At 41.4% G+C, this 12,415-nt stretch overlaps 1 protein-coding gene across 5 annotated transcripts in view; it reads left to right on the plus strand.

The window, feature by feature from the left end:
- The first annotated feature begins 8,655 nt into the window (after positions 1 to 8,655).
- Positions 8,656 to 12,415, plus strand: part of grin2aa (glutamate receptor, ionotropic, N-methyl D-aspartate 2A, a) — a 338,560-nt gene continuing 334,800 nt past the window's right edge. For 4 of the 5 annotated variants that reach the window (XM_068056404.1, XM_068056406.1, XM_068056402.1 and 1 more), the window contains exons 1-2: positions 9,568 to 9,902; positions 11,037 to 11,450. In XM_068056404.1, coding sequence (XP_067912505.1) covers positions 9,882 to 9,902; positions 11,037 to 11,450 — 435 coding nt within the window. In that variant the 5' untranslated portion in view covers positions 9,568 to 9,881. Of the gene's footprint in view, positions 9,312 to 9,567; positions 9,903 to 11,036; positions 11,451 to 12,415 lie in introns of those variants that run through there. The other variant, XM_068056407.1, reaches the window with a different exon arrangement.

Below are 12,415 nucleotides of genomic sequence, written 5' to 3' on the forward strand. Positions count from 1 at the left end.
TTTTTACCATTCAAGTAATAATCCTTTTTACTGTTACTCCTACCGAAATGAATGACTTCACATTTATTAACATTGTATTCCATCTGCCAGTCCTTTGCCCACTCACTCAGTGTATCTATGCGCCTCTGCAAAGTTTCACAGTCATCTGCACACTTTGCTCTGCCACTCATCTTAGTGTTATCTGCAAACTTTGACACCCTACAAGTGGTCCCCAACTCCAAATCATCTATATAAATTGTAAATAATTGCGGACCCAACACCGATCCCTGAGGCACACCACTAGTGACTGATTGCCAACCAGAATGGCACTCATTTATCCCCACTCTCTGCTTCCTGTCAGTCAACCAATCCTCTATCCATGCTAATACTTTACCCCTAACGCCATGCATCCTTATTTTATACAGCAGCCTCTTGTGTGGCACCTTGTCGAAGGCTTTTTGGAAATCTAGGTACACCACATCCACTGGGTCCCCATTGTCCACCTTGCTCGTAATGTCATCATAGAAATTCCATTGTTTGCAGAAACAAGGAGATGGGGTTCAGCACAACGGTGAGTGTTACCACTGACGCCAATAGTAAGACCAATAATAAGTGGCAACTAGCACAATCAGGATAAAGTCTGAGACTTCCACAGGGCAATAGTTTAAGTACCTCTGTCACTCAGGTTAGCAGCAAAATATTATGAATTCATACGTGAGGTAGTTAGGCACCCATTAAGTGCCTTAATAATTGTAATAAAAAGCAGCTGTGGCTTTTGAAATGGCTGTGCAAGTGGTGGATCAGGAGAGATTAAGGCTGCCAACTGAATAAAGGCAGTGGAATTTAATGACTGCATGTTGGCTATTTATGGATGGAGTACTGGCTTACCAGCAGCAAATTTTTGGGTTGGTTGTTTATACAACCATTAAGGTCTCTTGACTTGTACATGGAAGAAGAGCATGTCAATGGTATAGTAGAAACCAGGAGTCGCATGAAGGAGCAGCAAAAGCAAAATTGAAAAGTCACCAAGGTAGATGATTGCAAACTGTACAGCATTTTTTTTTTAGGATTAGAAAAATCCTGTTGCTATAGTAACAACTGGCAACTATATGCCTTAAGAGAAAAAATTGTCTGAGGCCCTCATCTCAAGGCATACCATGTAAAACCTCGTTCAGCTTTTGTGAATGAATGGACCAATGAAAGCTATGTGAATCTGCATCACTTGATGTGCATGTTGGAAGATAATACGATAAGATTGGTGAAAGTGAGGAAATCTTTTCATTCCTGTGTGCAATGCATACAGTTGTAAATAGCAAAAAGGAACCATATGAGTAGTTTGGCTAAGTAGCACAAAACATACTAAATGCATACAAAATATAATCTTGTCTTGTAGTGATGTTAATGCAATTCTGCTTGTTGAGGCCATGGAAGGAGGTGGTAATGGTCATTTCTTTATAATAACTACTGCACCCTTGGGAAGAGCACACGGTTCAATTTAATGGGCAAATGATGCTTCCTGCATTTGGAGCCCAGAAGTGGAAGGGGATCTACAGCCACTGAAGGGTATCTAGTAATGGTGTCTGAAAAGAGGACAGTAGGTTTGCATAGCCTTCAAAAGCAAGCAGGACTGCTTTCCACAGCAACTTTATTGCTACAACTACCAGTACTTGGTATACCACACCTTATTTTTGCCCAGTTTTCTCAACAGTTGATGGTAGTGCTCTAATGGTATAAAAGGCACAGAGTTGACCAGGTAGCCACATCCATACATCCACCTTCACAATATAAATACAATTTATTGTTGTTGTTACACTGCACTACCATCACTGGGTGAAATGTGCTCTTGCTGACAAAGTGAGGTGCTAATGCACCAAAAATGATAGCAAGTGCTGTATGAAAGTCCTTGAGTCTCATTATAATAATAAGAGCATCAGTCAGGCATTCCCACACAGTAGTCAACCTGGGCTTTCCCAATGCAGTTCAAGAAGGGGTTGAGAATGCGAATGGAAGAAGGCTTAGGGCAGGCCATCCACAGCCCACAGATTTTTTATAGAGCCAGGAGGAGCATCCCTGTCTCCCCAGCTGCATCCCACCCCCCCACCCCACCCAACCACAGCTTCACACCTAGATGAGTAAAAATGGGGAAAAATTACTCTTTCCCCTCAGTCTCTAGAGGTCCTTAAGAACCAATGGTTAGGCTATTGTGCAACTGGAAAAAACGAGTCAGAGCTTGCATGATGCAAACTACCTCGTTTTGCACAAATATCATAGAAGAATCCTGAAACTGGCACAGGGCCCTTCTTCACATATTTAAGTTGGAAAGTGCTGCTTCCAGATAGGCAACAAGGATGCTTAAAAGCAGCGAGACCCCATATAGTCCCAGGCATGTTGCCAATCCAGATCGGGCATAGGACCCCGCGTGCAGCTATTGGTATATTTTATTTTTCCAGCAAGATCTGGCCCAATGTATTACCTGCACAACATGTTTTGCCACCATGTAGCAAACATTGCAAATCAGTTTTGTGCACGAGATCGATAAGCATATGTTGACCCTTTAAAAGCAACAGAATGGATAGTCTCTGGGAAGCAACAGGAAACAGTGAAATCAGTGGCATCCCGTGGAAATGTTGGTAAAGACTTGGCAATCATCGGCTGTCAGGAAGGATCATAGCTTTGCCATAAAATACATGCCAGTGTCAAGTGAAAAGAATGAGCAGTAGTAACAGTCATCATTTTCTTACAGCATTTCAACAGTGGCAATGCTGGATCTCAGCTGAAAATTGTTGCAATGGTTTGCTGTCACTGCTCGCTGCTTGACAATAACGTCTCTTTGACAACCTTGAGCTCTGCTTCAGTATGAAAGACTGCAGCCTATTGATCTTCTACATGCTGCTGATTCTTTTGATGGTGTGTTATTTAGTCCCTAACATTGCTATCATGATTTTGGGAATGATTTAAGGAGCCACCTGCCCCAAGTGATCCAGGCAATGCAATTGTCACTTCAAAACTTCAAATCATTGCATAATTAGCACCCTGTTGTTGGCTTGATATTCACTGCAGCCTTGTTGGTTGTCACTGTGACTTGTGTCATCAGCCAAGATTAAACAGGATAGTTGGAGTCTCCTAGAAGCTATCTATCCAGCCTGCTATCTCCCTAGAACAGATATTGAATTTTGAAATATCGTAGTATGTAGGTCTCATGGTAGCTCCCGAGATAGCTGGTATTAACATGGAGGATGCTCGGGTTGACATTACCTGGCTGGACCTCACGGAGCCCGAAATGGGCAATTGCGTTCATCAGTGATGCCCTGCATCTTAGATTTAAAAAAATAGCATTGCACAGGAATTCGTGATCATTTGAATGCGCCTTTAACGTAGGTTTCCAACACGTGGCTGCATCTTAGTGCACACCCCAGCTTTAAAATATAATTGGATTAAAAAAAAACACGTTGCAAATCAGAAAATGCCTAATCCTCAGGAACGAACAAGGCCAAGGCAGCAGCAAAACAACTTTCACTGTCCGTTTGCTTTCCATTTTATTCAAAAAATAGAACTGTATTAAAATAATAAGTGCTTATTCTTGAACGGAATATGAAGTAAACCAACAATTGAAACCTCTAGCAGTGCTGGATTTAAAAGAAATATTTAAAATAATTTTTAGATTATAAGACTGACTGTAATTTAGGATTGGAACAGCAATTTATCTTTATCGGTGAGGATTTTTGTTACTGTGCGGCAAATGATTGCTTTACATTTAGTCCACGCTTTGCGTTGTGTTGCCGTTTATCCCGGGAGGGAAACTGGTGGTGCTGAAAGGGACAGCGCCAAAGTAGGCAGTGGCGATTTGTTTTTAGCCTTAAAGAAACAAGGTTGCTTTGTGGGCTAAAAGAAAAGCCTTCTGAATGGCAAAATCAGCTTGGTGACGTGTCCAACACATGGCGACACACATCGAGCCTGTCCGTAATAATTTCAGAACACTTCCAAAACTATTGATGATCTTCACTGCGTCCTGGTATTACACCTCCATTTACAATCCTTCACGCCCTTTTGGTATTTTCATTTACAGTTGCCTCCAAAACTTTTCTTTAAATCCCATCAATGCCAAAGAGGAACTGCGGACTTAAGCGCTATTTCGCTCTAGGCACAGTATACCAAGAGGAGGACCCACTCTGAGCCGGACTGCAAACTGGAGACAACCAATAAACCACATAGAATCATAGAATGTCTACAGCAAAGAAGGAGGCCATTCGGTCTGTCATGTCTGTGCTGGCTCTCTGCAAGTGCAACTCACCTAGTCCCACTCCCTGGTTTTTTTCCCCTAAACCCTGCAATTTTTTTCTCTTCAGATAATTGTCCAATTCTCTTTTGAAGCCCTCAATTGAATCTGCCTCTACCACACTTTCAGACAGGCCATTCCAGATCCTAACCACACGCTGCATAAAAACTTTTTTCCTCATGTTGCCTCTGGTTCTTTTGCCAATCACCCTAAACCGATGTCCTCTGGTTCTGGATCCTAAGGCCAATGGGAACAATTTCTCCCTATCTACTCTGTCCAGACCCCTTAAGATTTTGAACACCTTTATCAAATCTCCTCTTAAGAGAACAGGCACAGTTTCTCTAACCTATCTATATGACTGAAGTTCCTCATCCCTGGAACCATTCTCATGAATCTTTTCTGTACCCTCTCTAATGCCTTAACATCCTTCCTTAAGTGTAATGCCCAGAACTGGACACAATACTCTAGTTGAGGCTGAACCAGTGTTTTATACAGGTTTATCATAACTCCTTTGTTCTTGTACTCTATGCCCAATTTATAAATCCCAGGATCCCATATGCTTTATTAACCATTTTCTGAACTTGCTCCTGTACCCTCTTTAGACCTGTACCTTTTAATTTATATTGTCTCTGCTCTTTTTTCCTACCAAAATGAATCATTTCACACTTTTCTGCATTAAATTTCATTTGCCACACATCCGCCCATTCCACCAGCCTGTTTATCTTCTCTTGAAGTTTATCACTATCCTCCTCACAGTTCACAATACTTCCAAGTTTTGTGTCATCCACAAATTTTGAAATTGTGCTCTATACACCCAAGTCTAGTTCATCAACATATATCAAGAAAAGCACCGACACCTGGGGAACCCCATTATATAGCTTCCTCCAGTCTGAAAACAACTGTTCACCACTACTCTCTGCTTCCTTTCACTAAATCAATTTTGCATCCATGCTTCTATTGTCCCTTTTATTCCATGGGCTCTAACTTTGATGACAAATCTGTTATGTGGCACTTTATTAAATGCCTTTTGAAAGGCCATGCACATCACATCAACTGCATTACCCTCATCAACCCATGAGAGCCACAAATATTTTCAATTAACATATTAACACAAATCAAAAACATATACGTCTCCCACACCCTTTGTATATTGTGCTCCGTCTAATACATTACGATTGACTTGATCATATGCTTCATATAACGCGTCTTCAATCCTCAGCCTAGTAACCCAGACACATTTAATCTTAGAATAGTTGTATACCGTGTTCTTAATGTACAGAGCTGTGCTATTATATTGTGTTTTATATTTTGTCTTTAAAGAAACATTATTGTTTGACGCATTTTAAAATGGCAGGTCCATATATTTCACGGGCCAACTACAAATACATTTAACTGAACATCGAAAGGTGGAAACCATTGCTTTGGTTAAATTCTACTGCTTGATTATTGATTCCTTGCCTGTTGCGGCCTTTGGCTCAGCTAGAAGATGCTCACGGGCAAGCATGCGGCTTGTTGGACCTAGAGTGAGCTTGCTATTCAACATGCATCACTAAGGGCACAGCCACCCCCACACAGTGACTGCCTCCATTCCTGACCCAGCCCTTACGACTGATATTCCTATCCCTATTTTGTTATCAATATACTTGCTAATTCGATGTATCCTAATCTGGCCTCCTAATTTCGATCATCCATAAACTCCAAGTTGTCCAAATCGCAGGTTCCCATATCTTGCTTCACATTAAGGCATGCTCGACTATTACCCTCAACCTTTTCTGATCAACTCCCAATTAACTTTAAAATCTTCACCAGTCTTCACATTCCCATGGCCTCACCTGACCCTATCTCTGCCAATTCCCCCAACCTTACTGCTCCTCCCATCTTCTTCAGCTCTCTGACTCTCTGACTTTGTATGCATTCTCTCTTCCCTTCGGCCCAGCATTACCAGTTCCAGCTGTAGCTCAGTTGGTAGTACTCTGCCCTCTGAGTTAGAAAGTTGTCAGTTCAATACTCATTCCATGGTTTGAACACTAAAATCAAGGCTGACACTTCAGTTGCAGTACTGAGAGTGTGCTGCACTGTAGGAGGTGCCCTCTTTCAGATGCGATGTCAAACCGAGGCCCCAACTGCCTGCTTGTGTGCATGTAAACTCCCATGGTGCTGTTTTGTAGGCGAGTTCTTCCAGATGCCCTGGCCAATATTTATCCCTCAATCAATATCGCCAAAAAAGATTATCTGGTCATTATCACATTGCTGTTCGTGGGAGCCTGCTGTGTCGGTTTTCCTACAACAGTGAAAGTACTTCAGAAGTATTTAATTGGCTGTAAAGCGCTTTGAGACATCGTTAAAGGCGCTATATAAATGCCAGGCTTGATTTCTAAGCCTTCATCTGCCTCTGCCACTGTCTATGTTTTAAACTTTCTACAACTACCATTTCACAACCTAATTTTTGACCAAATCACAATTTCGAATCTCCCTCTACGTGGCGTCACATCTATGCTATATGTTCGCGTATCTGAAACACCTAAGGATGTTAAACATGTTCAAAGTCTGTATGAATGCCGAGTGTTGTTAATACAGCACTATAATACAGTTCCTTTGAAAAGGCGTTAGTTTAATTCAATGTGCAGAATTGTATTATTTCGTTGCGGCCTGCCGACTCTGAATAACTGCGGATTCCAATATATGTTGCCCCATGATCGTTCAACCTGCGGCCACTTTATGTACACAAGCAGATTTTCAAAGATTTCTCTCACACAACTGCTATATAAATTGGGATTATAATCTATAAAACAAGTGAAAGTGGTGAAGTGCATTGCAGTCTGATTTATTGAAGTGCCCCCCACCCCCACCCCGTTGACAACGCACAGTTTGTTATTTTAAGTTTTATCCTGATCTGTCAGTGCTATTTGAAAATTTCCAGTATGTAGGAACCACTGACTGGTTCCCATGCAACTGTCCTGAGGTCGACAGATCAGCCGCGGGACAACAGGACCCAAAAGATTTCGCTCCCATGCATTGCTGCTCTTTGCCTTCCTGCGACACCTCACTCTAACTTTTCACGCTCGAATGCATTCAGGCGATGGTCGAATTAAAAGAAATTAATCTGCTTAAAATATCCAACACACAGTTATCCCATTACAGAAACAGGCACCTTCACGTTGAAGGAAGGAGACTGCGGCGTTAGACAGTCATCACCCATAAACACATCAGTGCTGTGCATAGTAATGCAGCATGCTACTAAGATAGTTGTGGGACTAGATTTCATTTTTTTGTTACTGAGCTGTAACCATCCCTTCCGCAGTCCCAACTCGCTTCCTCTGAACCTTGGAATGTTGCTGTAATTGGATTTAGCAGATCCCACGATTGGTTGAAATATAGCCTTTTTTTCCAAAAAAAAAATGCATTTCTTGATGAGAGTATATTAGGCACTGAATAAAAGCAACTGACAAAGGGCGATATAAAACGACTTGTGTTACACGAATAATTTCGTACGTATTCTGGAAATAGTACATTAATTTGCAGTCACGGCTACATTAATCATTCTTGTTTTTATATAATACATATAGAGAGAAATGAAACGACTACACGAGACGCCCACGATACGAAGGGGATTGAATGAATGAGATAAGCGGTACCACAATGTGAGAATCCGTCAGCCGCAGCCAAAAAAAGATCGAGCATATTTGTTTTCAAGGCAGAAATTCCGAGCTACGTGAGCAGCGTTGTAATGTGTCACGAAAAGGAAGCGACGTGTTTTAAATGCTCCAGGATCCCCTTTTCAAACTGACATTGGCGACAAACTGCCATCTAAATTGAGCCACCGAGGGATCGCTTTTGACTTGTGTTGATTTGGAATAAAAACACAGAAATACAATAAAACGAAGCTCAGACGTTGAGATTACTGGTTGGTTGACTTTAAATGGTGTAAAACCGACAAGCTGTATTCGCCTGTTAAAGGCAAGAACGCCGCTTTAGGTGAAATTAAACGAATGCATTTAATATCGGTCTATGGATTTGAGGCAACATTTTTGGCAGATGTTGTGAACCCACTGACGTCCGCCTTGCCCTTCATTTCACAACCTGAGTTGATAGAGTTTACAGATCTCCAAAAAAAAATTGTGCTCCCCATCTTTGCTCTTGTTTTTTGAAACCTTATTGTCCCATCCTTGGTGCAGTCGGCATCACATCTGTGGTTAGCCACTCAGTAAAGTCCACTTTATTTGTCTAACCAATTTTCTATGGCGACAGAGAAGCCGGAATTTGATCTGAACCAGTACAAAATACGCCAGTTCTAGCAAATGATTAGCTCTTAATAGTTGGTTTCTAATGTATGCGGTTGTCAGGAGTATCACAGGGGACAGGGATACCTGCAATTTCCATGTTGATCGGAACTACGGCGGAGCGATTTTTTATGTCGATTCTGTTTCCTTCTGGATTGTAGTCAATTGATACAACCTATTGTTCAGAACGCTGTAAACTGTCCTTTGTTTCTGAAGTTGAGAAATGTGGAGGCAGGTTTGTTACGTGGAGTGATTAATGTACGTCAAACGAGCTTTTTTTTAAATATTTCCTTTTTAGCAGATTGGACTCTGAAAACACACATACCCATACACCTAACACAGCCACAGTCACACACACGAATGCTGCAATTCACATTGTCTCCATAAGGATGTGTTTTTGACTGATTCCTCAAACAGAGAACCGAGTATTGCAGTCTCAACAGAGACAGACTGAAGGATTTAGGCAGAAGCTCCGTAAAATACAAGAGTTCAGCTAGTGTGGTGATTGGTTTTACTGCTATTTCAAGGTTCATTCTCCAAGATAGTTCTGTCAAATTCTTCGCCTGTAATGGGAGTCCTTTGCACGTTCACATTTCTGCAATGAAGACTAATGGTTTCGCGGCATATTTGAGGAGAATATTACATGGATCCGTTAACAGGCGAGTCGATCACAGAAATATTCGTTGGCGTTGTTCCGGTGGGCTTCAGTACAAATGGGTTATCTTGCAATCTCATTTTTGAGCATTCGCGCTGCAGCTATGTGGAAGAATGATGCTGTGAGTATGTTTGATGCTTTTCTTGTGTGTGTGGTTACCCATCTCTTGTTGCGGTTGTTATACTTTGCTCTTTACAGCAATTACTCAGAAACATAAGATATGTTCATATGATTTCATTTTCTACGTTGCAGGTTTTTGCTTGTACAATATACCATCTACTGGCTCTAAGTCACGCAATGTTGAAACTGAGGTCCATTTGTCCTGTGTACAAATCAGCTTTACTCATCCCTCCGAACGTATGCATTGCTAAATGCAAATAATTGATCTAAAACCAGAACGATAATTGGGAATTTACATTATTGGTTTGACGAGACTAAAAGAAAAGTGCAACAAGATTGAAGCTCGTTTGTTTTATTTTTTTTAATCGGGCTTACTGCATTTTATGCCCACTGTAGACCAACTTTGCATACTTTCATACTTCATTAGTTCCTGGTACAAGAGCCGCTGCTGAATGCAAAGGAGATAAGCTGGAGCTTAAAGTGGCATTCTGTGGAGATGCAGGGACCCACAAAATAACCCTTGGTGTTGAGAGCCAAGACATGCAAACCCTTCCAACATGCCAGCAAGGAAATGCATTTCGTGATATTGAAGGTATGTCACACACATACATATATACGTCTCCTGCATCATGCTTAAACCTGCTTCTAACAATTGCAACTGCAGGGGACGCTGCAGCTTTCTCATCTCAAACCATACAGTTCATGTGAAAGAATTTGGCTTTGGAATGAACTTCATCCCGATTTATTTCATATCGCTTATCGGTTCACTTAACTCATCAGTTTTAATGTCTATCCCCTCTTCTACCTGTCTGTCGAGAAACCTTCGAATCATTTTTGCCACTCATTATTAAAACATTATGTTGTGTAAAAATGTCTTCTACGTGCGTTAAGATTTGATTTAAAGTGTTTCAATGAGATTGATCATTTAATACGTGGCAGCCTTTTTGTTTTAAATCAACATGGAATAGACCACAACCCTAATTGATTCATCCGTTTAGCATTAAAGGCTGAACGCCCACTCGGTCGAATGCTGTATTTCGTGACTTCAAACAGTTACTAAAATAGCTCCTCGTATGCCATCGATTAAGTTGATATTCCGTTACTACCACTGCAAATCAGGCTGGCACTCGGCGACGACTTGCACATTTTACTCACCACCCGGCCCCCCTCTCCTCCCAGCACGTTAAGTGAAACGTGTTTTCTTAAATTGCTACAGGAACGTATGGTGCATTGTTAAAATATGACCAGTTCATGCATCCCCTCTATGTGTTGCATTGAATTTCAAATTGAAAGAGATAAGTTAGCAAACCCTCCAGCCGCACAGTAAATGCATCAAAAAGCCCCTTTGAAAAGCAATCATGACTAATAATGGCAGAGGATACGATATTTTTGTGAGATGGGAGCAAACATAACCCCCAGCTGATTTAGGAACACTAGCTCCAAATTATTTGTGACCCGACGAAAGGGAAAGATATTCTTATAAAACCTGTCCTGAATACTCAGTAGTATGTAAATTAGGTCAGATGCCTTTTTGGGTCTTTATGACGAGAGAGGGAAAAAAACTCTCGGAATATGCAGAGACTGCGGTTTCCTTTGTCCTTATTTGGCGAATAGGTGAACTTTTCCATGTTGATGTCTTGTAGATGTTTTAAAAATCTAAAAGAGGGGAGAGGGAAAGAAAAACCGTTTCAGTGCAGTCTGCAGATGTTAATCTTCACCTTTGCAGGGGATGGAGCTTCCAAAAATGGGATGCCTCGGCTTTCTTGCGGTGGTGGTTCTCGATCTCATCTTCCACTTGGATGTAATCGGAGCGCAGCAGGGTTATCCGACCCTGAACATCGCCATCATTTTGGGCAGGAGCCCCGACAGCACGGGCTTTAAGGATGTGTGGATCAAGGAAGACGCCCCCGACTTTCCCATTGATGTCAACGTGGTGACCGTGGCGGTGAACCAGACCGACCCGAAGAGTATCATCACCCACGTGTGTGACCTGATGTCAGGCACCAAGATTCACGGCGTGGTGTTTGGAGATGACACGGACCAGGAGGCTATCGCTCAGATTTTGGATTTTATTTCCTCCCAAACTTTTATTCCTATCCTGGGAATACACGGTGGCTCTTCCATGATCCTGGCTGATAAAGTAAGTGCAGGGGAACTGTTTCTTGTGGGATTCTTTTTACAGGAGTAATGTTCCTTTTCTTGCCAATTGAAAAGTTCCTTTTTGACAGAGAAATGAATGGATATTGATTTCCCGACCAGGATGCTGACGGCTAAGGTAATTGCAATATCGCTGTGTCAAATAACACAAAACCAAAGCACCATCTCAGCCTCTTCCAGTTTAAATGAGGGAATTGTGTTCAATTTGCTATTTTACCTGGAATCCATTTTTTTCTGTAGTGACTGGCATTATTTTATATATACGCATGTAAGGGACACACGTTTAAAACTCAGCCAAAGTGCAAGTAGCAGTGTCGGTTCTAAGCTATCAACATTACAAGCCCAGGTGCACACATTTTTAAATTTGAAAGCAATCGATTTAAACAGTCTATGGACAGCATTGCCATATTCTTGACTTCGCCATGTGTTCTGATACTTAAGTGCCAACCATTTATTGTTTTGCCACTTCAAACGAACGAGCCAGAAGGATGTCGAGAGTTTGCTGTGGTTCTGAGAGTGAAGGGGGCGCAGTGGAGTTACATTTCATTGAATTCATTCATGCACTCAAGTGAGTCAGTCCCGCATTTGCAAAAGAATGAACTTCAAACTACTATGGTTGCCAAACGTTATTTTAAGATAGCAATTCAAATAAATTATACAAGGCAAGAACCAAGGATTAGCAGCAACGATTTTTTAAAATGGATTGTTGAGAGGCAAAGTAATCTCATTTGGACCACAAGTAAATTACCATTTGTCTAAATGGTCCCAGATGAAGGCACTGTTGGCTAACTCCCAAATTAAAAAAGAATGTACACTCGAAATTTAACGTTCCAAGCCAATCACCCAAATGTTACCTCATCTTCAGTTCGATAAAAAAAAATGGTAGCAGAAGTTCAAATCCACTTTTGACCTTTGTCATAATTATGTTTTCGCGAGTTTATTTTCTGT

This window comes from Heterodontus francisci, chromosome 24 (genome assembly GCF_036365525.1).
Source record: "Heterodontus francisci isolate sHetFra1 chromosome 24, sHetFra1.hap1, whole genome shotgun sequence".
Taxonomy (NCBI): Eukaryota; Metazoa; Chordata; class Chondrichthyes; order Heterodontiformes; family Heterodontidae; genus Heterodontus; species Heterodontus francisci.